The sequence below is a fragment of the Podarcis bocagei genome (genome assembly GCF_964188305.1).
Source record: "Podarcis bocagei genome assembly, chromosome: 4".
Classification (NCBI taxonomy): Eukaryota; Metazoa; Chordata; class Lepidosauria; order Squamata; family Lacertidae; genus Podarcis; species Podarcis bocagei.
The window spans coordinates 3,473,921-3,501,426 of NC_138128.1; the positions used below are offsets into that span (position 1 = coordinate 3,473,921).

The window sequence follows — 27,506 nt, forward strand, 5'->3', positions numbered from 1 at the left end:
TCCCCCTCGTATATGCTTTGGTGTGCATTTTGGTTCATATGTTTTTGTACATCAGAGAAGTGTGTATTTCTAAGGATTGACTGTTTTGGTGCATATATCGGTTTGAGAATTGTGTAGTTTCTCATGAAAATGCAAACAAAATCAAAATTATCCTCCATCCCTAGCTGGGTGCAGAAACTTTGGGGGTGGGTGGGGAACCACTTCTGGACTGAGAGCACCCCAGGGGTTAACTGATGGGGGCAGGCTATTTTTGGAGAGAAGTGAGTCAGAGCTGACAACCAGTTTAACATCAAACACCCGCTTAGCAGACATCTCCCAGCCTCTGTAGGATTGTGGGGCTTCTGTTATGCAGCAGGAATTGCAGAGTTGTTTTGCATTTTTCAAGTCAGCAGGAATCCCAGCTTGTTAAAAAGGTCCAGACCCAGAAACGGGTGTGAAAGGGACTTGCACTCCCTTCGCCCAAGCTGTTTTCAAAAATCTGAACAAGGATCAAAGCATCAATGATGATTTTTTACGCTTGTAATTTTAATCTTGACCTGGCAATTGCATTTGCTCAGAAGCCACTAGAAACTGAGTTGTAGGGGCAAGGGAGCTGTGGCCAGATTCTCACAGTAAGCCTGGTGGCAAGAGCCTGGTGGCAAGAGCGATAGCTGTTAATGTCGGGATCTATTAAAGAGCCTGTCATGGCACCCACGCCAAAATACTCATTTATTATTTTATTAGAAGTATTAAAGGATGCGGGTGGTGCTGTGGTCTAAACCACTGAGCCCCTTGGGCTTGCCGATCCAAAGGTTGGCGGTTCGAATCCCTGTGATGGGGTGAGCTCCCGTTGCTCGGTCCCTGCTCCTGCCAACCTAGCAGTTCGAAAGCACACCAAAAAAGTGCAAGTAGATAAATAGGTACCGCTCCTGTGGAAAGGTAAACAGTGTTTCCGTGTGCTGCTCTAGTTTCGGTGTTCCGTTGCACCAGAAGCGGCTTAGTCATGCTGGCCACATGATCTGGAAAAACTGTCTGTGGACAAAACGTCGGCTCCATCAGCCTGTAAAGCGAGATGAGCACCGCAACCCCAGAGTCATCTGCGACTGAACTTAACTGTCAGGGGTCCTTTACCTTTACCTTTTAAAAGTATTAAATGTCTTTACATCCCGCCTTCCTTCCCAAGCTGGGATTCAACATTTTAAAACTTCATAAAATACAAAGTAATAAAAACAAACCCATTGGAAACAATAATTAAAATACACCAGAACACATTTAGAACCGACAATTAAAATATGATTTGCCCTGACAACAGCCTGGTGGTGATTAACATTGTCTGCACCTCAGCTTCCAAATTCCCATCTGAACAGGAAAGTCTCAGCCTGTTGACAGAAGGATAACAGGGAGGGAGCCAGGCTATCCTCTCTTGGGAGGGAGTCCCACCATCCGGGAGCAGCCACAGAAAAGGTCCTGTGTCGTGTGACCACCATCTATGCCTCTGATGTTGATGGGATGGAGAGAAGGGGTTCACCTGAGGATTTTCGGCTTCCGTTGGAGAGGAGGTCTTAGGAAAAGGGGGAAAGTGTTGCTCCGCCTACTTTTGCTTCTGGCCCCGCCCACCACTAGCACAAGACTCTGGAAGGGGAAAGCATTCCTCAGGCTGAAGAAGGCTCCCCGCCTCCGATTTAAGGAGCGGCAACAAGGAGTGTCATATTTGGTACATGAATCAGAGAAGCGAGGTTCGTTTTGGTGCAAGGAGGAAAGAACATCTTGAGATGGCCCCCTGCGCTCCAGGGAAGCAGCTGAGCACAGGCTTAACTCTGGAGGAGCTAAGCCAGCCCCTATTTCCATGGCTCCTGGCAGCTCCTCAATTGCCACAGGATCAGCGTGTCTTTGGCCAAGGCTTTGCTGCAGCTGCCACAGGGGGCCTGAGCGTTCGCCACTGCTGCCTCCTGCACAATTCTTTGCAAAACCCGTGCAGTTTCGAAACTGCCGTCACAGATCGGGGTTTTGTTTGTCTTCATTCCCAAGAGCACCATAGTTAATCCTCCATGTTTTTCTAATTTTGCAGCTATTCTGCCAGCCCAGCAGGCTGTTCCGTGGGGTGTGGCCTGGGCCATCTGTAGCCCTGCACTTAAATGCAATAATGAAAAAATATGTCTGGGATCTCTAACTCTCCCCAAAGAACAGCTTCATTTTATGCCATGAGAATGGAAATATATCTGCAAGCTTTGCTCACAGAGAAAGCCAACAATCTTTATAGGGACCCTCTTTCCCCTCTGGATTACCACTGGAAATCCAACGCGGTTTCCATTCATGAGAGCTAGAAACTTATCTGTTAAATGAAGCCTGGTGTCCTCTGGAGCAATTCTGTGTGTGTTGGGCACTTTTTAAAAGGGACGCGGGTGGCGCTGTGGGTTAAACCACAGAGCCTAGGGCTTGCCGATCAGAAGGTCGGCGGTTCGAATCCCCACGATGGGGTGAGCTCCCGTTGCTCAGTCCCTGCTCCTGCTAACCTAGCAGTTCGAAAGCACGTCAAAGTGCAAGTAGATAAATAGGTACCGCTCTGGCGGGAAGGTAAACGGCGTTTCCGTGCGCTGCTCTGGTTTCGCCAGAAGCGGCTTAGTCATGCTGGCCACATGACCCGGAAGCTGTATGCCAGCTCCCTCGGCCAATAAAGCAAGATGAGCACCACAACCCCAGAGTCGGCCACGACTGGACCTAATGGTCAGGGGTCCCTTTACCCTTTACCTTTACCTGGGCAGGTGAGTTAGAGGAGACACAGTAGATGTTTATAAAATTATACACAGCATGGAGAAAGTGGAAGGTGGAAGATATTTAGGACAGGGTTGTACACATTCATGGAAGATGAGAAAAATATCAGCAGCTACTAATTAATAGTTAGTACTGCCTTCACAGCAGTGAATGCAGCAATGCAGATTTCTGTGTCCCTGGGTAGAAAACAGAGCATCCTTGAATGTTTCGATGGGAGGAAACATTGAGAGCGGGGTGTAGCTTTCCCTCCTGCACCTAAAGGCAGTGCACTCCTAGGCTGCTTCCAGACAGTTCCTATTTTGTGCTTGGGATTTGGGCACATACCAGCAAATTAAGATTGCACAATTAGAGTAGCTTTGTCACTCTTGCACAACAAAGGCACATCCCAAAATATCTGAGTTTTTTGTGGTAACGAAAGTGACGGGAAAGTGTGGGATGAGAATGTAAGGGGGGGCCGCTGGATCAGGCCAGTGGCTCAGCTAGCTAGCTTCTTGTCCTGTGGCCAACTAGATGGCCATTATGTGAAACCTGTGAGCAGGATCCAAGCAAAAGAGCCGTCTCTCATCTCATGGTTTCCAGCAACTGGGATTCAGAAGCATCACTGCCTCCCACTGTGCTGGGCCCGGGGGTAACCTGTGAAATGTGGTCCAGGACCGGTTCAAAATCCCAAGGTTCTGCTGGGAGTCAGTCCGACAGGGCCAAGGCAGGACACGAGGCAGGAAACCAGGCAAGGACAGGTGCAGGATCTAGCATTCAGCAATGTTGCTCCCGCAACCTGGGACGGGGTCCGACAGCCTTTTATCTTTGTCGGGGTAACGGCCGGTCCTGATCCCCCAGTGACTCACCTCCCTGTTTCACCCGAAGGCGAGCACTCCTCCTGCGAGTACTCAGGTCTCTCCTTCTCTCAGACCTCCGTCTCTGCAGCTCAGGAGACGTCGGTGGGTGACTAGACCCAGGGGCCGCCTCAGCCTCCCCTGACCCAACCGGTAGTGGAGCAGCTGTAAGTGATGGCCCAGCTGGAGGCAACGAGGTCATCCCCACATCTGGAGCCAGGGCAGGATCAGGCCCCTGACTCAGCCCAGCTGGTGCTTGTTGCAGGGCAACCTGTGCAGACTGGGACTCTTCAGGATCAGGCCCCAGACTTGGTTCAGATGATGCCTGAGGCAAAGGACTGAGACCCCTCTGGTTCCAAATCCGAGCCCCAGACCATCACACCAACTGTGGAGGCAGAGCAGAGCCATCATATCTAGCAGCCTTTGACAGCCCCCTCCTCCCCCATGAATGTGCCTATTCCTCTTTCAAAGCCACCTAGGTTTGTGGCCATCACTGACTCCTGTGGCAGGGAGTTCCATAGTTTAACTGTGTGTGCGTGAAAGACTTTCCTTTATCTTTTCCAAATCTTCCAACATTCCGCTTCAGCCAATCGCACAATAGGTTGTCCAGAAGCAATCTGCTCTCTGTGCATGCACAGGAGCCAAGAAACTGCAGCTTCAGCTACACACAGAAGGGGGGACTGGGGGGAGGAGGGAGGGGTGGTAATAGAGTGGCCATGTGCCCTATTTTGTAGAGGATGGTCCTCTGTTTGAAGGCCTGTCCTGGGGGAGCCTGGCTTTAAACATCAAGAAGAAAGGAGTGCAGTGAGATCTCTTAGATGCCAGGCTGAGAAAATGCCGAACTTTTGCTGGGATCGGGACAGTTTTGTTTCCAAACACTGGTGAGACCTATTTAACTCATCCCAGAATCATAGCTGAATGGAACCTTCATGTCCAGGAGCAATATATCTCTGAATATCAGTGGCAAGAGATGCTCAAACTTTGACCCTGGCAAGTAGCAGATACTCTTAATCTGGCCTTCTTGGTAGTGGCACCCGCCCTGTGGAATGCCCTCCCACCAGATGTCAAAGAGAACAACAACTACCAGACTTTTAGAAGAATTCTGAAGGCAGCCCTCTTTAGGGAAGCTTTTAATGTTTGATGCATTACTGCATTTTAATATTTTGTTGGAAGCCGCCCAGAGTGGCTGGGGAAGCCCAGCCAGATGGGCAGAGTATAAATACTAAATTATTATTATTATTATTATTATTATTATTATTATTATTATTGTTATCGTTATCGTTATCGTTATCGTTATCATCATCATCATCATCATCATCATCAATGGACTGAAATTGGGGGAAAAGGAGATTCCGACTAAACACCCTAAATAAGCTTCTGACAGTAAGAGCTGTTTGACAGTGGAACGGTCTCCCTCAGGAAGTTGTGGACTCTCCTTCCTTGAAGGCTTTGAAAGCAGAGGCTGGGTGGCCAGTTGTCCTGGATGCTTTAGTTGAGATTCCTGCAGTTGCAGGGGGTTGGTCTGGATGACCCTCAGGGTCCCACCCAGCTCTACAGTTCTATGGTTTAATGAGTTTGTGAGTCCCTGCCTGCCCTCCTGCATCAGAGAACCATTTCTCCTCCGAACCCTGGGCCTTCTCCCCCTCCCAGCCGCCTCGCCAGTCATTCCCCCTTCCCCAAAGAACCCAGGAGAGACCTCTGACAGTAAACTAAACAGAGGGGTCACGCAGCCTGGTTAATGTGTGCTGCCTCCGCTGAGGACTGTATACTTTTTCATAGATCATTTACATCCCGAGAGCGGCTGGTAATTAAATCTTGGCTGCTTGTTTGGCGGGATTCCCCTCCGGGGTCATTATGTCGACATGTTCACTAGAGAAGATCTGTCCCTGAGGAAGAGCATCAAGCACTGGCTGAGGAGAGAGAGAGAGAGAAATGCGTTGCAAAAAAACACAGCCCTCTCAAACAACGGCTGTTTCTCTTGGACACAGGTTTGAAAACAGCCGTGCCAATGTTTCTCCTCATTGCTGGGCCAGTCTGAGTACGGTGGTACCTCAGGTTAAGTACAGTGGTACCTCGGGTTACACACGCTTCAGGTTACATACGCTTCAGGTTACAAACTCCGCTAACCCAGAAATAGTACCTCAGGTTAAGAACTTTGCTTCAGGATTTGAACAGAAATCGCGCGGCGGCAGCGGGAGGCCCCAATAGCTAAAGTGGTGCTTCAGGTTAAGAACAGTTTCAGGTTAAGAACGGACCTCCGGAACAAATTAAGTACTTAACCCGAGGTGCCACTGTACTTAATTCGTTCCGGCGGCTTCCAACAGAATATTAAAATACAATAATCTATTAAACATTAAAAGCTTCCCTAAACAGGGCTGCCTTCAGATGTCTTCTAAATGTCAGGTAGTTGTTTTTCTCTTTGACATCTGGTGGAAGGGCGTTCCACAGGGTGGGTGCCACCACCGAGAAGGCCCTCTGCCTGGTTCCCTGTAACTCGGCTTCTCGCAGTGAGGGAACCACCAGAAGGCCCTTCAGTGTCTGGGCAGAACGATGGTGGTGGAGACGCTCCTTCAGGTATACTGGACCGAGGCCATTTAGGGCTTTAAAGGTCAACACCAACACTTTGAATTGTGCTTGGAAACGTACTGGGAGCCAGTGTAGGTCTTTCAAGACCGGTGTTATGTGGTCTTGGCGGCTGCTCCCAGTCACCAGTCTAGCTGCCACATTCTGGATTAGTTGCAGTTTCCAGGTCACCTTCAAAGGTAGCTCCATGTAGAGCGCATTGCAGTAGTCCAAGTAAGAGATAACCAGAGCATGCACCACTCTGGCGAGACAGTCTGCAGGCAGGAAGGGTCTCATCCTGCGTACTGGTAGAGCTGATAAACAGGTATTGTTGTACTTGACTGCTCTAGTAGATTACATACCACACTTCCTCCTTGCAAATAGTCCAGGGAACAATCCTGCCCATTAAGCATCTTCCTCCTCCTTAGTCTCAATGTTTTGCTTTGTAGAGCAGTGAGGAGGAGGATGGAGTCAAAACCAGAGTTTGGCTTCGCCTGCCATCACTTCTGGCTCCACCCACAGTCTGGGCTCCCTGCTTCCCACCCTGCTAGTCCCAATGGGCAGCCACTGTGGGTACCTGATCCTGCCAGGATCCATGCTCAGAGTATCTTCTGCTTGTGTCGCCTAAGATCTGAGCTCCAGGATACCTGGCGGCCAGGGTCTCACATCCTAACTCCAGACTGCATTGCTATTGTGGTTGTCATCTGTCTGTCTTGAGAGACAATGGAGTATGCCTCTGGGGGTGAAGTCACACTGTTGCATTAGCAGCACCTGGACAGGGTGCAATCCTGGGCAATGTGTCCGGAGGTTCTGGGCTGCCCAGACGACAAGACCCCCCTCTTGGCCTTGATGATGTGGTCCAAAGTCAAGCAGAGCAATACATTTGGCACTAGCTTGGCTGCAAGAGTTGCCGGAAGGAGGCGTACAAGGTGCTATACAGATTTGTACAGTGGTTTGTTGTTGTTGTTGTTGTTGTTTAGTCGTTTAGTCTTGTCTGCCTCTTCGTGACCCCCTGGACCAGAGCACGCCAGGCACTCCTGTCTTCCACTGCCTCCCACAGTTTGGTCAAACTCATGCTGGCAGCTTCGAGAACAGTGTCCCACCATCTCGTCCTCTGTTGTCCCCTTCTCCTTGTGCCCTCCATCTTTCCCAACATCAGGGTCTTTTCCAGGGAGTCTTCTCTTCTCCTGAGGTGGCCAAAGTACTGGAGCCTCAGCTTCAGGATCTGTCCTTCCAGTGAGCACTCAGGGCTGATTTCCTTAAGAATGGATAGGTTTGATCTTCTTGCAGTCCATGGGACTCTCAAGAGTCTCCTCCAGCACCAGAATTCAAATTAAATACATACCGTATTTTTCGCTCTATAAGACGCACCAGACCATAAGACACCCCTAGTTTTTGGAGGAGGAAAACAAGGATAAAAATATTCTGAATCTCAGAAGCCAGAACAACAAGAGGGATCGCTGTGCAGCGAAAGCAGCGATCCCGCTTGCTGTTCTGGCTTCTGGGATAGCTGCGCAGCCTGCATTCGCTCCATAAGACGCACACACATTTCCCCTTACTTTTTAGGAAGGAAAAAGTGAGTCTTATAGAGCAAAAAATACGGTAATTCAAATACATAATACAGTGGTACCTCGGGTTAAGTACTTAATTCATTCTGGAGGTCTTAACCTGAAACTGTTCTTAACCTGAAGCACCACTTTAGCTAATGGGGCCTCCTGCTGCCACTGTGCCACCAGAGCACGATTTCTGTTCTCATCCTGAAGCAAAGTTCTTAACCCGAGGAACTATTTCTAGGTTAGTGGAGTCTGTAACCTGAAGCATATGTAACCTGAAGTGTCTGTAACCCGAGGTACCACTGTATAGCCTTTTCTTCTCCTGAAGATATCCCACAAGGTAGCAGAGGTTTTGGGGTGGGTGAATCTGTCCATTTTTAGTTTCCCGTTTTTCCAGTCTTGAATTTAGCTCCAAACATTTCCACATCATTCTGAGGTTTTTTTACAAAGGGAATCATGAAAATTCGCCAGCAACTTTTTCCTAATTCCGCATTGCTATGAAATTTTGCCTGCACATTTTTGCAAGCAATTTCCCCTAATGTGGTGCATTTTTGGCTGTTATTTTCACATATATGTGCATTCCTTACCCACTTTTTCCTAGTAAATGCACGTTAGCTGGCTGCAGAACTGCGTTGCAAAATTCAGGGACTGCATTTCGGCCCCTGTGTTGCTTCGGGAAGTGTGAATCGGGTAGATCCGCCTTTAACTTCAGGGATAATTCTATTTCTGCCCCATTCCCAGCCGGGATGCAAGGAAATAGTGTAAGGATCTGTTTTCGAAAGTGGTTCCTACAATGTCATGGGAACCCTCTGAATGCCAGCGTTCTTCATTGCTACCCTGCGGCAGGCAGTCAACGGCGGAGGCCGTCAACCTCTCCCTGGCCCGGCCTGGAATGCACTAATTGGGTTGATGAGGGGAGGATATAATCCATCCCTTGTAATGTATATATAAACTCCTCATTAAAGCAGCAAAATTCCATTTGCAGGAGTGAAAGCATTCTCGGAAATGGAGTGTCAAGAGAGCAGGCAGGCGGCCAGGAAATTTGTGGCGGTGCTGGTGGACTGCGGAGGATGGTCGTTGTGAGGATGGGTGGCTTAAATCAATGTGAAACAGCGGGAAACCTAAATGCAAAGGTCCCGATCCAGCAAAAGTTTCTTTTTTTATATAAAAAAACTTATTGGATTTTACATATTGATGTTTACATTCACACTCCCAAAAAATAAAAAATAAACAAGATTCTTCCTAATCTTTTGACTTCCCCCACTTCTCCATCATAGCTGTTAACTTTTCCCTTTTCTTGCGAGGAATCCTATTCGGAATAAGGGAATTTCTCTTTAAAAAAGGGAAACGTTGACAGCTATGCCCTCCATGGGTTCTTTATTTACTCTTTTCTACTGCATATCATATGTCACCCCAGTTTTCGAGATATCCATTTTGTCCAAAGACTTTGTTACCTTACAAGAGTTATTTTAAACCTACTTAGGAGTTCAAGACAGCAAAAAGAGAAATAACAAAGGGTAACAGTCCCACTTCACGGAACACAGGAACACAAACATCCTGTCTCCGTCACTTCCCACTCTGTGGAGTCAAAATATACACCTTCATGTGATAGACAACAATCCCATGACTGCAATCACGGAGCAGGAATTCTAACAGCCACATCTTATGGCAGGGAATCCCACAATTTAATCATAAGCTGCGTGATGAAGCCCTTTATTTAATCTGTCCTGAATATAAAAATATTCAGCATCACTGGATGACTCTGAGTCCTAATATCGCACTGTAACTTTTCGTCATAGGGCATCACTGCCGCCCATGGGAGTGAGTTCCATAGTTTAGCTATGTGCTGCAAGAAGACTTTCTTTCTTTCTTTCTTTCTTTCTTTCTTTCTTTCTTTCTTTCTTTCTTTCTTTCTTTATCCTGTGTCAAACAACTTGCTTGACTGCATTTTGCATCCACAACAAGGGATCTTGCAAACTGTCTTCTTACCCAGGGCCAGATTTAGGTTTGATGAGGCTCTAAGTTCCTGAAGGTAATGGGGCCCTTAAAAGCTCCAGCCATCCTTTGTCAACAACAAATTGTCGCTGTTTTTTGTGTTGAATATATGCTATATGGTAATTTATGGACCTAATAGGTATCTAAAGTCATTTGTACAAAACAGGAGCCCACACAACACAAAACACTGCTGCTGTATGTAGGTTTTATTTTATTTGTTTTTTATCTTATATTTTGGAAATGTACATCCAGGTTTTTTCCTTTAATTTTTTTGGGGGCCCCCAAGAGAGTGGGGCCCTAAGCTATAGCTTGTTTAGCTTATACGTAAATCCATCCCCTGGGACATGGGTGGTACTGTGGGTTAGACCACAGACCTTAGGACTTGCCGATCATTAGGTTGGTGGTTCGAATCCCCACAATGGGGTGAGCTCCTGTTGCTGTGTCCCTGCTCCTGCCAACCTAGCAGTTTGAAAGCATGTCAAAGTGCAAGTAGATAAGTAGGTACTGCTCTGGCAGGAAGGTAAACGGCGTTTCTGTGCGCTGCTCTGGTTCACCAGAGGCGGCTTAGTCCTGCTGGCCACATGACCCGGAAGCTGTATGCTGGCTCCCTTGGCCAATAAAGCGAGATGAGCGCCGCCACCCCAGAGCCAGCCATGACTGGACCTAATGGTCAGGGGCCCCTTACCTTTACCTAAATCCGGCACTGTTCCTACCTAACCCTTCTATCTATTTTGTGAAATCAAAGCCAGAGACATTAATCAAGTACTTACTAGGCCGTGGAGAAATGAATGTTGTTTCAAATTAAACCTTAGACCTTATCAGTTTGCGGATGGGGGGTGCGCTTTTGTCCATTTGTCCCTCATGAGCAAGTAAATATGACTGGAAAACCCCGATGGAAATGCCCGCTGCGGTCTTTAAAACCCTTGCCGCTCTGTTGGCTGTCGGAGCTTCAGTTGATTGACACAAACTTTGTCCAACCATCAGCTCAGCTGCCGAAAGGTCGTGGCACATCTATGAAAATTCTAACTCATGAGTTTTTTATTTAAAAAAGTAGTCTGCATTAAGGACTTGGGATCTGTATACTAAGGGTAAAAAGAAGGTAGCGATCCACATTCTCAAAGTGCTTTCCAGATGTTTATCTGTGTCCGTGAATATTTCCTGTGTACAATAAGCGTGGTACGTGAATGACATATGAGAGTCATGTTTGAATAAAGCACCCTGTTTGTGAGAGAGAGAGAGAAAATTCAAGAGATTATGCAACATGACCAAATGAAGTGAAACTTGACAGAGGATAATATATTACCCAAACGAACAAACCCACCAGCAAATGAATGTGGGTTGCTACTTGCGCATAATTTTCCCTTTCTCTTTTGGGAAAAAAGAATGTTTCTAATTATTAGTGATGAAGAGAAGCTTCTGTTTAATCTCCCTGTTGCCTTCCTGCCATTGCTCCCCATTTTGTCACTACCCAAAAGACACGTTGTTTTAGATGGGCACAAGAGCATTAAAGGGATTTGGGGGCAGAGTCCAAGGGGGCTTAACCCCGCAAGTGGGCCATTCTGAGGCACGAGCAGCAAAAAATCCCATGTTAAGCTCCCAGCTGGGAGCATCCTATTGTAGCTTCTCACACACTTGCTACCCCCGAGATCTGAGGTTCAGTGTCCTGTGAAACAATTCTTAAAAGGGCAGTGAGGGCAGGAGAAGGAGAGAAATTAAAACTATCCCACATGATGGTGCCACAGCCTGCCAATAAGGATTTAGAGAAGCCTTGTACATCTGGGGGCCAAACTTCTTAGTTTCAGGAAAAAGCGAGTAAGAGGCAACAGCATGGAAGTTTATAAAAATTATGCGTGACATGGGAAAAGTATCCCGTGGAAAGATTTTTTTCTTCTCTTGATACTAGAATTGGTGCGTATCCAACAAAGCTGAATGTTGGGCCTTCTTGGTGGTGGCACCCACCCTGTGGAAGGCCCTTCTGTCAGATGTCAAGGAAATAAACAACTGTCTGACTTTTAGAAGGCATCTGAAGGCAGTCCTTTGGGGAGGTTTTTAATGTTTGAAGTTTTATTGTGCTTTTAAAATTCTGTTGGGAGCAGCCCAGAGTGGCTGGGGAAACCCAGCCAGATGGGCGGGGTATAAATAAATAAATTATTATTAGAGAGCCAGTGTGGTGTAGTGGTTAAGAGCGGTAGACTCGTGATCTGGTGAACCGGGTTCGCGTCTCCGCTCCTCCACATGCAGCTGCTGGGTGACCTTGGGCCAGTCCCACTTCTCTGAAGTCTCTCAGCCCCACTCACCTCACAGAGTGTTTGTTGTGGGGGAGGAAGGGAAAGGAGATTGTGAGCCGCTTTGAGACTCCTTTGGGTAGTGATAAAGCAGGATATCAAATCCAAACTCTATTATTATTATTATTATTATTATTATTATTATTATTATTAGACATTTTAGGACAGAGAAAAGTAAGTACTTCAATCAGTGACTAGTTAAACTATGGAACTCCCTCCCACAGGAGGCAGTGATGTCCACAACTTAGATGGCTTTATAAGAGGACCAAACAAATTCATGGAGGAGAGGGCTATTGGTGGTGACTAGATACTATGGTAACGCTCTGCCTTCCTGGTCAGAGACAATCATGCTTCTGAATCTCAATTGCTGGAAACTGCAGGAGGCGAGAGCTGCTCTTGTGTAGGCAACTGGCTGGCCACTGTGAGAACAGGATGTTGGAGTCGATGGGCCATTGGCCTGATCCTGCAAGGCCCTACGTTGTTATGTTCACCAGCTGCTTTGGCCATGAGTCTTGTCAGCCCCAACCAATTTGTGGTCTGCGACTGGTGGAAGCCTTAGATCACCCAGCACCTGGTGGTCACACCCAGTTGTGGAAGGTTACCTTGGAGTCTTTAGATTCTCAGCTTGGAGATCCAGTGTGGTGTAGTGGTTAGCGTGTTGGACCTGGAGCTGAGAGACCAGTGTTCAAATCCTACACTGGCCGTGAAGCTCACTGGGTGACCTTGGGGACTAGTCGCTGCCTCTCACCCCAACCTTCTTCACAGGGTTGTTGTTGTTGTTTAGTCATTTAGTGGTGTCCGACTCTTCGCGACCCCCTGGACCAGAGCACGCCAGGCACTCCTGTCTTCCACTGCCTCCCGCAGTTTGGTCAATCTCATTCTGGTAGCTTCGAGAACACTGTCCCACCATCTCGTCCTCTGTCGTCCCCTTCTCCTTCTGCCCTCCATCTTTCCCAACATCAGGGTCTTTTCCAGGGAGTCTTCTCTTCTCATGAGGTGGCCAAAGTCTTGGAGCCTCAGCTTCAGGATCTGTCCTTCCAGTGAGCACTCAGGGCTGATCTCCTTCAGAATGGAGAGGTTTGATCTTCTTGCAGTCCATGGGACTCTCAAGAGTCTCCCCCAGCACCATAATTCAAAAGCATCAATTCTTCGGCAATCAGCCTTCTTTATGGTCCAGCTCTCACTTCCATACATCACTACTGGGAAAACCATAGCTTTTACTATACGGACCTTTGTTGGCAATGTGTTGTCTCTGCTTTTTAAGATGCTGTCTAGGTTTGTCATTGCTTTTCCACCAAGAAGCAGGCGTCTTTTAATTTCGTGGCTGCTGTCACCATCTGCAGTGATCATGGAACCCAAGAAAGTAAAATCTCTCACTGCCTCCATTTCTTTCCCTTCTATTTGCCAGGAGGTGATGGGCCCAGTGGCCATGATCTTAGTTTTTTTGATGTTGAGCTTCAGACCATATTTTGCACTCTCCTCTTTCACCCTCATTAAAAGGTTGTTGTAGTGATTAATTAAACGAAGAGGGAGAGAAACACCTTCAGCTCCCCGGAGAAAAAAGTTAGACAGAAATGCAGCGAAATGATAAACAATAAATGCAATGAAATACTAAATAAATTTGATATCCCTTTTCTCTGAAGGATGACAGCTCGGAGACCCACCCATCTAATCTCCCTCGTTTGCCACGAGAGTTTGAGGTGCTCAGATCTTCGGAATGAAAGGAGCCTCCCTCGCCTCTCTCACGCCCCCAAAAAAGAGAAAGGACATATTCATATTCAAATCATTCCATTAGGAATGCAGACAGGGTCCCTGTCTGGGAGAGGTTACCCAGTCCAGACCAGACCTTAGAGGGGATGGAGTCTCTAAGCACTGGGAAGGCATTTGACTAATATAGGGAAACTGGGGGGGGGGGCAGACGATGGCACCAAGCCAGAAAGAGAAAGAATTTGCACCCAGGATGCCAGGAGGGAGAATGGCCCCCCTGCCTTTGTCTCAGGAAATCCCCTTTGCTTTCTTTTAAAGGGCTTCAGGGGAAAGCGATGAGGCGAGGGGAGACAGACCCAGCCAACAAGGAGAGCTTTGTCCTCACTCTGCTGTGGCTGCAACCAGCTACTTAACTTTTTATTTACAATACGCTTTGTGACTGTGCAGAACCCAGGAGTGGCAAACTCCCTGCCCAAAGGGATGGCTGCATCACTTTGAGGTTGGGGTCGTTTAAAAATGCTGCCATGTGCTGTAAGCCGCCCAGAGTGGAAACCTAGCCAGATGGGCAGGGTATAGATAATAAAAATATTTATCATTACAGTGGTACCTCAGGTTACATACACTTCAGGTTACATACGCTTCAGTTTACAGACTCCGCTAACCCAGAAATAGTGCTTCAGGTTAAGAACTTTGCTTCAGGATGAGAACAGAAATCATGCTCCGGCAGCAGGAGGCCCCATTAGCTAAAGTGATGCTTCAGGTTAAGAACAGTTTCAGGTTAAGAACGGACCTCCGGAACGAATTAAGTACTGAACCCAAGGTACCACTGTAATATTATTATTAATTAAAAATCTTAACTTTATATTTCAGTTTCTAAAAAGGCATAAAAATACCCACTATACCCCCAAGAAACAGTCCGGGCATGTACAGAGTGCAAACGACACAGTCAAAATTAAGTAGATTTGGAAATAGGTTAGAGCTGATTACGTTAGTTAGGTGCCTTGTACTCTGTTATGATTCTGTGTCTATTTTGTACACATTATTTGGGATGGGGAACGGCACTGCAGAATTCAGAAAGGTCTGGATTTCATAGGATTTGCTGTGTTTCAGAAAGTGTGAATTAGGCAGGTTCAGCTCGTTCTGTCCCACCCCTGTCATCAGAAACCAGAAAAAGTTTCAAATTCAAGAGCTGGCAGCCCTACAGGAGGGGCTGTTTCTTGCTCCACCAGGAATCACATTTCTGGCTCCTTCCAGCACCTCCTCCTTTATCCTTCCTTGCCTTGAAACCGGTATGCGTATTTCTCACGTCCCTATCTAGCCAATCATTGCCCATTTAGGTCAGGACAGGATGAACCATCGTCTAATCCAGGAAAGCAATTTGTGCAAACATGCCGGGAAACAGTTTGCAGAAGCAAGGAGGATACCGTTGCCCCGTGCCTCTGACTGGCTAAAGGTTAAGAACTGTTGCAACATTGGACTTCTGGGTTTCTGCAAGATCTTTGGCATCTGGTCTGAAGCTTCACCGGAGCTGCTCTTTAGTTCTGCCTGGGCTGACAATCCCCAGAAAACAGGAATGAGATTTTAAAGGGAGATTGGCAGGGAGAACGTAAGAAAAGTTTGCTTGATCGGGCCAATAGCCCATCCAGTCCTGCTACCTCTGAGAAGCCCATCAGCAGGACTAGAGTGCAGCACTGCGCCAGTGTGGTGTAGTGGTTCAGAGCGGTGGACTCGTAATCTGGTGAACCGGGTTCGCTTCCCTGCTCCTCCACATGCAGCTGCTGGGTGACCTTGGGCTAGTCACACTTCTCTGAAGTCTCTCAGCCCCACTCACCTCACAGAGTATTTTTTGTGGGGGAGGATGGGAAAGGAGATTGTGAGCCGCTTTGAGACTCCTTCGGGTAGTGATAAAGCGGGATATCAAACTCTTCTTCTTCTTCCCTTTCCCCACTACCAGTGTTGTAAACCAAAATCTGCCCTTTTCCCTTAGGGGGTATCCAAGAGCCCATATAGAGTCCTTACGAAGGTTCCCTATTGGTAGGAGAAAATAAGGCCAACCAGAGAATATTGAGAAGCAAAGCAGCTAGTAAGCCTGATTTTGATTGAACTGTTGCAACAGGGTGCTCGCCTCACACGCAGGAAAGGAGGAGGAACTCAGAACAAAGGTGTGCCTGCCCTTATATAGACATTTTAAATTCCCTGCCCTGGAGCTCAAGACCACCACCACCCCATACACCATACCTACATCACAGAAAAGGTGGTCTACAGCAGAAATCTGAGTGTGTTACATATTAATGCTCACTTGATTGGATACCCTGGGGAGTCTGGCCAGTCTTTTGTAATGATAAATACAAGCTTCCCCTCTATTCCTTTATCTAAGTTGTTTAAAAAGATGTTGAGCAACAGGCCCAGGACAGAACCCCATGAGCTGTGTAAATAAGTACTTTCTCCGATACCAGATGTAAGACTCATCCAGTACCCATCAAAAGCCTTTTCCTCCATGAGGTTCTCTAATCATCTGATATCACACATCGCTTTTGTGAGTCAGAGGTAAAATCAAATAACAGGGAGTATTGCTGAGCACAGTCATGTTTGGTTTTTGCAAAGAGTGTGGGAATTCTCTGCCGTATGGTTGGCTTCTTTTTCTTTTTCTATGTCTTTTGGCATGACATTTCATGTGACGGATGACAGAACGAGACGGAGACAGCACCAGAAGGGGACTTTGTGAAAATGAAAGCATTTGTGGGTTGAGATGTGAAAGTTGGGAGCAAGTGGGAAAGCGAGTGAATACCAGAGCCCTTTCGATATAAAATGAAAAACATACTTCGCTGTGAGAGTGCATCTTCTCACACATTTTTAAAATCATGGTGCTGGAGGAGAGATGTAGAAGGGCGATGTGCACGTGGGGGAGAAGTTGCCATCTCTGGGTCACACTTTACATGGCTGGGACTGTAAAGCTGTAATTGCAGACATGATAGTATGAAGTGAGAAAGGGAAATCCATATGGGGACCCAGTGTGTGGTGCAATGGTTAGAGCAGGGCTGGAGAGCCTCAGACTGGGGCCAGGAAAGAGTGTGTCTCTGACTCTCTGCCTGGCCCTCAGAACAGATGGAATCATAGATTTGTGGAGCTGGAAGGGAACCCAAAGGTCATCTAGTCCAGCCCCCTGCAATGCAGGGATCTCAGTTAAATAACCCCTAGCAGATGGCTATCCAACCTCCGCTTAAACTCCTCCAAGGATTTTAAAATCCTCCACCACCTTCCTAGGTAGTCCATTCCATTGCTGAACAGCTTTTACTGTCAGAAAGCCGTTCCTAATGTTTTGTTGGAATCTCTTTCCTTGTCATTTCAATCCCTTGGTTCAGATCCTGCCCTCCGGAACAGCACGAAACAAGCTTCCTCCGGCTTCCATATGGCAGCCCTTTAGATATTTGAAGACAGCTCACCTACTCCCTCATCCCATCCCCATCAGGCTTGGTTTTCCAGACCCTTTTTCTGTTGACCCGCTAGCAAATTAGCAGCCAGGTCAGATTTAGCAAGCAAGGTGTTGCGTGCTGGCAGTAGTTTGACCACACACACGAACTCGCTGGCAGCTTCTGCACCAGTTGCAGCTTCCAGACTAGGGGTCAGCAGACTTTTTCAGCAGGGGGCCGGTCCACTGTCCCTCAGACCTTGTGGGGGGCCAGACTATATTTGGGGGGGGGGTGAACAAATTCCTATGCCCCACAAATTGTTAGGATATTTCCGTTCCACCTTAAAAGGGAGCAGGATGTTTGTGTCACAGCCTGCGCATTTCCTGTTCACATGATGTTTCTGTTTCCTATTGCTTTCGTTTCTCTCTCTCTGTCTGAGACAGTGGCGCAGGCAGTCATGTCTTTCTTTGTTCTGATCAACGCTGAATAAAGCTTGTAAATAATGCTCTCCTGAGTGCAACTTTTGGCTGTCCATTATCTGCTGATAAAGTGTGCATGAGCTCTAGAAGAAACTCATGTCGCTAATTGCTGATACTGCGTGACTACGGGAGATCGATGGATCGTCCGGCAAACGGCTTGGGGCCATGATGGACTTTATCTTCCTGGCAGTATCCAAACACAAATAACCCAGAGATACATTTTAAATAAAAGTACACATTCTACTCATGTAAAAACACGCTGATTCCTGGACCAGCCGCAGGCTGGATTTAGAAGGTGATTGGGCCGGACCTGGCCCCCAGGCCTTAGTTTGCCTACCCATGCTCCAGACTGACCCCAGGGGCAGCCCCACCTGGCTGGCAACTGTTCTCCTCACCCGTAAGCAATCTCAGCTCATCTACCTGTGACCTGTTCAAGTGGATATGGCAGGGTAGGGGGTTGAGCTGGGAATATGAGCTGTGCCTCCTCCCCCCCAAAAATTGTCTCCGTTGACTTTTTTGCAAGCCCTCGGCTCCTTGCCGTGCAGCTATTTTTAAAGATAATATTCCAGCGGAGTGGAAACAATTTTTGCCTACATCCTGAGCACGTTTGTCTTCATCTGTTCCTAAGCTGTGATAATTAAGACAACCTGATGGAAAGTTCCCAGTGGCTGAATGACTTCATGGTCTTTTGGTGCCACAATACACTTGGATTTCGCTCTCCCAGTCTTGTGGCAAAAAGGTTTACATACTTTCTGGAAGGGCAGGGTGTGGCAGAGAGCCTTGGAAGGCTGTGGGCTTGGCACGTCTCAGAATACGGGTCTGCTTTTTGGAAAAGCTACGCTTCAGATCACCCACATGTTATTGGCCTTGGTGCTGTTTAACTTACCCAGAGAGGATCCTTTCCTTCCAGGAAACTGCAGGGTCTGACTGTGATTGATTAGCTGGACTTGGGGCGCGTTTTGCCTTGTGGGTTCGGGGTGGCTGGCAGTGCTTTGAAAACGATCGCTGTGTATGAAAGCAGGATTTGAAAGCCATCCCAAAAATGCAAAAGCGGTTCCGTCCCTCTTCTGTCATGACTTACAGACGAGCCTGGTTTCCAAACGATGTTCAGACTCCAGGAAGCGGGTTGGGTAGGAGATCAGAGGAGAAAAAACAGGGACAGCAGCCCTACATTGGTTTGATAATGGGTATGTTCCATTTGGAAAAGGCCTGCCAAATTTTGGGGAAAGTTTCAGGCTCCATTGCACACATCACATGCCATCTGGGGGACTCGTGAGCCTCTGTTCCACTGCTGGTGGATAGTGGATATAGGTGCAAAATACAGAAATGCAATTTTATTTTATTTTTTAAAAATCCACTCAGGAAGGTGGGTTTATACAGTCATACCTCATGTTACGTTTGCTTCATGTTACGTTTTTTCAGGTTGCGTCCTGTGATGACCCAGAAGTACCGGAAAGGGTTACTTCCGGGTTTCGCAGCTCGTGCATGCGCAGACGCGCAAAAATGACGCCACGTGCATGCGCAGAAGCAGTGAATCGCAACCCACGCGCCACTGCGGGTTGCGTTCCTTTCATGTTGCGAACGGGCCTCCGGAACAGAACCCGTTCGCAACCAGAGGTACCACTGTAATTGTGTTTTAACATTGCTGTGTCATGCATGACACCTGAACACACAGACAAAAGAATCATAGCTGTCAACCATCCCTTATTTGGCGGGAAAGTCCCTTATCCCAGCGCCATGTCCCGCTGCTGTCCCTTATGGATGATGTCCCTTAAATTTCATGGGTTTCAAAGGAAGCAGCTCCTCTCCCTCCCTCCCTGCTGACCAGGGAGGAGGGAGGCTCCATCTGTGTTGCTTGGCTGCATTGCTCACCCAATAAGGAGTCTAAGAACGACTGGGGGGTGGAGCTTGCATGCCTTGTGCCAATCAAATCGGCCGCGTTGCCTGGGGACTCGCCTTTGCTCAGCGCTTCCCAGCGGAGAGGTGATGGTGGTTTTCCTTGCTGCATCCCCTTTGCTGGGTTGCTGCGCTGTGGGAACCATCGCTTGAGGCTTCGTTTGGCTGCTGGTTGACTAAAATCCCTTAATTTGGCTGCTGATCCCTTATTTTTGAGGCTGCTGGTCCCTTATTTTCAAATCTGTAAGTTGACAGCTATGAAAAGAATGTCAGCCCAACGTTGGATCAGACCAGTGAGCCAACCAGATGCCCTGATGGGAAACCAGCAAACAGATTCCGAGCCCAAGAGTCCTCTCTCCTCCTCCTGCCAGTTCCAGAAACTGGTGTTCAGAAGCATTGCTGCTTTCAGCTGTGGAGTCAGAGCAGAGCAATTGTGGCTGCTAGCCATCGATAGCCCTTTCCTCCTCCCTGAATTTGCCCAATCCTGTTTAAAAGCACCCAAGCTGGTGGCCGCTGCTGCTTCTTGTCGGAGCGAGTTCCACAATTTATGAGCTGTGCGAAGATGCGCTTTCTTTTATCGCATACAGCCTGTGCTTGTATTTGTTTTACTGTATTGTATTTGTACTGTATTGTATTGTATATTATATGGCTCAGAACCACAATACCTCAAGGACTGCCTCTTTCCATATGAACGTAACCGGTCCCTGAGATCATCATCTGATGCCCTCCTTCGTCTGCCTCCTCCTTGAAAGGTCTGGAGGGTGGCAACACGAGAACAGGGCCTTCTCTGCAGTGGCTCCCCATCTGTGGAATGCTCTCCCCAGGAAAGTTCACCTGGTGCCTTCATTATACACCTTTAGGCACTAGGCAAAAACGTTCCTTTTTAACCAGGAGGCCTTTGGTTGACCTGATGGACATCTTACACCCTTTTAAAATGTGGCTCCTTTTTGGGGGGGTGTTATTGAGTTGCTGTTTCTATTCTGATTTTATATGTTGTGATCTTTTCTGTGAACCCTCTTGGTATAGGGTGATATATAAACTCAAAAAATAACAATAATAAATAACAATAGTATTTTTTCTATCGATTTTGTTTTTAATTGATAATCAAGTTTATTTTGTGTTTTGTGGATTTGTAAGACACTCTGAAGCATCTTTTTTCTGGAAGACAAAAATATATTATTATTATTATTATTGTTATTATTATTATTATTATCATTATTATTATTATTATTACCCCCTCTTCTTCTGCCACAAACTACTTGGTTTTGACTGTGAATCTTACTGGCGGCATCACCTACAGTAGCATCACCCTTATTTCCTCTTCTTCTTGTGGAAAACCCAGGTCTGGAAAGGCATGTTGCTGCAACAGACAGTGCAAAAACAATATAATACCTTTATTTCCTCTTCTTGTTTCTGCAAAGCCCAGATCGGGAAATGCATGTACAGTATCTGCTGGCATTGCTGCAGCAATATATTTCCACCACCTTCAAGCTGATGGTTCTTTTTCTTTCCTGTTGGGCCTGGAACAGGTGGAGTCTGAGGACCAAGTCCTGGCAAATTTCTGCGGAAGGGAAGCCACGGACACAGAGCAGACCCCAGGGCAGCAGGCCATTGTCTCCCCGGGGTCTTTCATGAGCCTCACTTTCCGATCGGACTTCTCCAATGAGGAACGTTTCACAGGATTTGACGCCCATTACACGGCCGTGGGTGAGTAGCCGCTTGGCCACAATGTGGGTTGCCCAGGCCGCTGGACTCCAAAGTACAGTGGTGCCTCGCAAGACGAAAAGAATCCGTTCTGTGATTCTCTTCGTCTAGCGGTTTTTTCGTCTTGCAAAGCAAGCTCATTGACGGATTAGCGCTATTAGCGGCTTTTAGCGGCTTTTAGCGGCTTTTAGCGGCTTTTAGCGGCTTTTAGCGGCTTATCGGCTTATCGGATCAGCTGATAAGCGGCTTAGCGGCTTAGAAAAAGGGGGGAGGGGGAAAAAACCGCAGGAACTCGCAAGACATTTCCATCTTGCGAAGCAAGCCCATAGGAGATTCGTTTTGCAAAGCACCTCCAAAATGGAAAACTCTTTCGTCTAGCGAGTTTTCCGTCTTGCGAGGCATTCATTTTGCGGGGCACCACTGTACCTGCAGTTGACAACAGCTAAAATACCATATTTTTCGCTCTATAGGACTCACCCGACCATAGGACGCACCTTGTTTTAGAGGGGGAGGACAAGAAAAAAAATTATCCCCCTCTCTGCCCAGCGCCCCTTCAGTGAAGCGGCAGGAGAAACGGAGCCCCTTCCATTTCTCCTCCCGCTTGGCTGAAGGGGCGCTGTGCAGAGAGGGGGAGAATTATTTTTTTCTTGTTCTCCCCCTCTAAAAGAAGGTGCGTTCTGTGCATTCAAGGTGCGTTCACCCGAAGCCTCTGGAGCGCAGTGGGAGTTCCCGCTGGGCTCCGGAGGCTTTGGGTTCCTTTCGACCTGCTCTTTGGGGCTGGCAGGGGGAAGCACTGCTTTCCCCCACCGCCAGCCTCAAAGATCCCTGAAGCCTTTGGAGCGGAGCGCGAGTTCCCGCTGTGCTCTGCAGGCTTCGGGTTCCTTTTGCTGAAGCCGGGAGAGCAAGACTCTCCCGGCTTCAGCAAAAGGAACCTGAAGCCTCCGGAACGCAGCGGGAACTCGCGCTGCGCTCCGAAGGCTTCAGGCGTCTATCTCTGAAGCCTGGAGAGTGAGAGGGGTTGATGCGCACCGACCCCCTCACTCTCCAGGCTTCAGCGAAAGCAACGCAAAGCCTCCAGAGCGCGGAGGGAGCGCTCCCTCTGCGCTTTGGAGGCTTCACGTTGCTCTCGCTGAAGCCAAGGAGCCTGCATTCACTCCATAGGACGCACACACATTTCCCCTTAATTTTTGGAGAGGAAAAAGTATGTCCTATAGAGTGAAAAATATGGTACATCAAAAGTGTGGTTTTTTAAATACTACAAAACTAAAACCCACAACAAAGCAGTCTAAAACCCAGTGGACTATATGCTGGCAAAAAGGGTGGCACTAAACAAACGCTAATTAAAATATTTGTTTGACCCCAGTAAATAGTATTTGTTGCACTAGGATGGGTTTTTAAAAAAATGAAATTGCTGTATAAATGTATTTGTTTCGATGACTTGCACACTTGCTGAAGCCTCTGGACAGTCTCCGGGGGCAGTCACCAATACAGTATGTTGCAGTAGCCAAGCCTTGACGTTGCAGAAGCCACGTCATAAAGGATAGCAGCCAGGTCAAAATGGGAGGGAAACTGAGTGTTTGCTTTAGTAAATGTGTAGCAAACAAGACTCACATAGCATTCCAATAATTCAACAAAAGAGAAAAAAGAATTCGCGTGGTCAGGTATAAGATAAAGAGGTTTAAGACAATGAGCGTGTTTTGGGGGGCGGTTATTGGTTTGTCTTTTTCGTTCTTGTGTTCATCATGTATTTTGTGTTTTTATGTTGGAATTTGTGTGTGTGTGAACCACCCTGAGGTCTGTGGATGGAGAGTGGCATACATAAAATAAATATATTATTTATTTAAATTAAAATTAATAAATAAAATGATGATATAAAGGAAAATGGGAAGATAAACTTCACAAAAGAGGATCATTCCAAGTATTATGGCATCATTCCAAGATAAGCAATAAGCAGCTAATCCAAAAAATCTTACAGTAAAAAAAGGCGCCATATGAAATAATATTTGGATGGAATTTGCCATCTGTGCAACCATGTCGTTAAATTAGCTACAATAAACCACCAGGCAGATGCAAAGTCCAGCGGCTTCACTTCCCCTCTGAGAGCCCAGAGTTGGTGGGCCAATTTCTCTGGTTTGGCTACAAATAAGGCTTTTAAAAACCAGTTTGTTGTAGAGTACACAGAAGCATCCTTCTATAATAACAGTAATAATAAATTTTATTTATACCCTTAAACCAATAAAATTACAATAAAAACATAATGGGGAGGCGGGGGAACCAATTTAAAATACAGGTTAAAATGCAATTTAAAATGCAGCCTCATTTTAAAAGTAGCCCATAAATCGAAACCATAAGGGGAGGGAAACATAAGGGTCAGACTGAGTCCAAACCAAAGGCCAGGCGGAACAGCTCTGTCTTGCAGACCCTGCAGAAAGATGTCAAGTCCCGCTGGTCTCTTGTGACAGAGCATGCCACCAAGTCGGGGCCAGTACTGAAAAGGCCCTGGCCCTAGTTGAGACCAGTCTAACCATCTTGCGACTTGGGACCTCCAAAGTGTTGTCATTTGTGTGGACCTTAAGGTCCTCTGCGGGGCATACCAGGAGAGGCGGTCCCGTAGGTACGTGGGTCCTAGGCCACATAGGGCTTTAAAGGTCAAAACCAGCACCTAGCCTTCTAGCCTTGAGATCCGACGGAACGGGAAGCTGTTAGCAAATGAGGCAGCCGTATCTTGGTCAACTGAAGTTACCTCCCACAAACTTGGAAAGTAAGCACAACCTGGGGTCCATATAGATCTTTTGCCTGGCGACGGTGCCGGGTTCGAAAACCACGGAATCCTAAAGGGTTTGCTTTACGAGTCTGCCGCTCCCTCCTGTTCTGTAACAGATATCGATGAGTGTCTGGAGAAGAGCGACGAAGAGCTGGCCTGTGACCACCACTGCCACAACTATATTGGCGGGTACTACTGCTCCTGCCGGTTTGGCTACATCCTCCACTCTGACAACAGGACTTGCAAAGGTATTGCCCGTATCACAGTGCTGGGAGTGAACTGGGCTGGTTGCTCTGAAACTCGAGAGCGGGAGTGGGGAATAGGTGCTTAAAAAAGGTAAAGGGACCCCTGACCGTTAGGTCCAGTCGTGACCGACTCTGGGGTTGCGGCGCTCATCTCACTTTACTGGCCGAGGGAGCTGGCGTACAGCTTCCGGGTCATGTGGCCAGCAGGACTAAGCCACTTCTGGCGAACCAGAGCAGCACATGGAAACGCTGTTTACCTTCCTGCCGGAGTGGTACCTATTTATCTACTTGCACTTTTTTGGTGTGCTTTCGAACTGCTAGATTGGCAGGAGCAGGGAGTGAGCAATGGGAGCTCACCCCGTCGCAGGGATTCGAACCGCCGACCTTCTGATCGGCAAGTCCTAGGCTCTGTGGTTTAGACCACAGCACCACCCGTGTCCCTTAATAGGTGCTTTAGTTCCAAGCTTAGCACTTAGTGCATGGATTCAAAATAATAGATTATATTAATTGGGGTGACTGTCAGGTTGGTGTCAGGCTTCCCCTCCGCACCCCCCTTTGGCAGTAGAGAAGCAGAACAAAGCAAAAGGAGTCTCTTACCAGTTAGAAATTTTAATGATCACAGAGGGAGAACAAAGCATCCATTCCTAGGATGAAGATGCTCCCAATTAAGGATTTCACCCCCCCACCCCCGTCACTTCCATGTCTTGCAACCTGAACTTGCAACCACTTTGCTTTCTGTTCTGCTACCTGACCTGCTCGCCATGACCTTGGGTTGAGCAAATGGACGCTTTCCAGCAAAAGAGAGTCTGTTAACTCTCTCTCTCTCCCTCCCAGTTCTTCCCAACTTCTGCCTTCTGAACTATGTCCCTCTGCAAACCACTGTTCCAAATCTATACTGTCCCACTGCTCCTGGGAGGATTCAGGATCCTGATCAGGAGCAGGGGGGGGGGGTCCCACCATTCCTCCTCAGTGCAGCCCTCCTCAGCACGGTCCCTGACAGTTGGTGTAGTTTGCCCAAAATGGCCTTACAGGCCAAATGCAGAGGCTTGTCAGTTGCAGTTAGACTCATGGGCTTGCAGCTACCAATGCAGGTTCACCCACATCTGAATCCTCTGTCACTGAAGCTGCTGCCTCACCACAGATTTCTACCCCAACTCGTGTTGTTTCTCCACCAGTTTTGCTACCAGGACCTTGTGTCACGAGGTTGAACCAGGATCTCTCCTGCATGCACTTAGCCCCTGAGCTGTTACTGCTCGTCCCCTAGAAACATGGGAAGAAGTGGCCTTCTGTGGAGTCAGACCATTGGCCACGGCAATACTGACCCCGGCAAACACAACGTAGCAAAGGTGTTGTGTGTGCTGGGATGCAGCCAAGGAATCGGGGGCAATTGGCAGGCCCCCAGCAGGCCCCAGCCCACCGTCCGGTGTGCCAGCCGATCTCCAGTCCTTGGATCAGCATGAAACTGCGACCCTAGCTTCAGAAGCCTTCAGAAGCTGGGCACACACACTCAGGAGAGTAAATAATGCTGCAGAACAGAAGTGGCAGGGAGAGGCTGTGTTGAATATATTTACAAGCAGTTTATTCAGCAGACATCAGGACAAAAGGAAAAACATGTCTTCTCCCCCTCAATGTCCAAAGCAAGCAGCATAAGCAAAAGCTATACACAAACGGAAGTTCCCAGCAAACTGTGCTGGAGTGTAAACAGACATATGACATACAACAGTCTCATGCCTGTCCCTTAAGGTGGAACGGAATATTCTAACAGTGTGTTCATCCTTGTCTCCCTTGCAGTGGAGTGCAGCGACAACCTCTTCACTCAGAGGAATGGGGTGATCAACAGCCCAGACTTCCCCAATTCCTACCCCAAAAGCTCTGATTGCTTGTACCGCATTGAGCTGGAAGAGGGTTTCTTCATTACGTTGGAGTTCAACGATAACTTTGACATTGAAGACCACCCGGAGGTCACCTGCCCGTATGACTACATCAAGGTGAGCACAGCAGCAAGCTGATCTGGCTTGAGTTCCACAGCCACTGGAAAATACCAGGAGGCCAGGGAGAAATCACACACACACACACACACACACACACACACACACACACACACACACCCTTGTGTCTTAAGTACAGTACGGTTGCATTCGACTTGCCTGATTTCAGCCAGACACAAATGATGGTCTCGCCTTTTCTCTGCTCCTCCTTTGATTGTTTCTCCTGACAGATCAAAGCCGGGCGTCAGGAGTTTGGGCCTTTTTGTGGAGAGAAATCGCCAGGACGCATCGAAACGAAGAGCAACAGCATTCAAATATTGTTCCACAGTGACAACTCTGGAGAGAATGGAGGGTGGAAGCTGTCCTACACGGCAATAGGTAATCTCCCCCGAGGCGACGCTCCTTAGCCCCCACCTGTTCTATACATTTAGACCAGCAGCATCCCACTCCCAGAGAATCATGGGTACTGTAGTCTGTTCAGGGTGCTGAGAGGCTCTTAGTGCCCGCACAGACCAGACTACCAGAGGAGAAAGGGCTTGTGTGCTCAGATCCTGATATATATATACCCCTCTGCCCTGTGGAGGCTTCGCACCGCTAAGGCAGAAGCTAGAACAGCGAGAGGGAGTGCTGCGCAGCTTCCCCCGCCAGCCCCGAAGAGCAGCTCAGGAGCCTGCCACACTCCGGCAATTTAGCTCCAGGGACCACACATTCGCTCCATAAGATGCACAGACATTTCCCCTTAGTTTTTAAAGAGGGGGAAAGTGTGTCTTATGGAGCGAAAAATATGGTAGTCATAACTCAGATCCTGCCTCCGGGTTTCCCACAGGCATTTGATTGGCCACCGTAAGAACAAGATGATGGCCAGATCCAGCCAACTTTCCTTATGTTCTTAATTCCTAAAGTGGTTTAAAGTCAATCCCTCTTCCCAGGGAACTCTGTTGCTCTGGGAAGGGAACAGGGGTCTCCTAGCAACTCTCAGCACCCTCCACAAACTACAGTTCCCAGGATTCCTTGGGTGCAGCCAAGAGCATTTAAAGCAGTGGTTCTCAAACTTTTTTCTCTGAGCCACACTTGCAGAATAAAAATTTGCTCATGCCACACTGGATTTTTTTATTGATAAGAAATACATTGGAAAATAACATTGGAACCAGACAGAGGGCCTTCTCGGTGGTGGCGCCCACCCTGTGGAACGCCCTGCCACCAGATGTCAAGGAAATAAACAACTATCTGACTTTTAGAAGACATCTGAAGGCAGCCCGGTTTAGGGAAGTTTTAAATGTTTGAAGTTTTATTCTGTTTTTAATGTTCCGTTGAAAGCCACCCAGAGTGGTTGG

At 47.7% G+C, this 27,506-nt stretch overlaps 1 protein-coding gene across 4 annotated transcripts in view; it reads left to right on the top strand.

Annotated features, from left to right (window-relative positions):
• The window catches only part of MASP1 (MBL associated serine protease 1), a 114,082-nt gene that overhangs the window by 17,957 nt on the left and 68,619 nt on the right, over window positions 1-27,506 (top strand). For all 4 annotated transcript variants that reach the window (XM_081190221.1, XM_081190218.1, XM_081190219.1 and 1 more), the window contains exons 3-6: window positions 21,001-21,178; window positions 24,056-24,187; window positions 25,976-26,172; window positions 26,403-26,550. In XM_081190221.1, coding sequence (XP_081046347.1) covers window positions 21,001-21,178; window positions 24,056-24,187; window positions 25,976-26,172; window positions 26,403-26,550 — 655 coding nt within the window. The remainder of the gene's footprint in view (window positions 1-21,000; window positions 21,179-24,055; window positions 24,188-25,975; window positions 26,173-26,402; window positions 26,551-27,506) is intronic.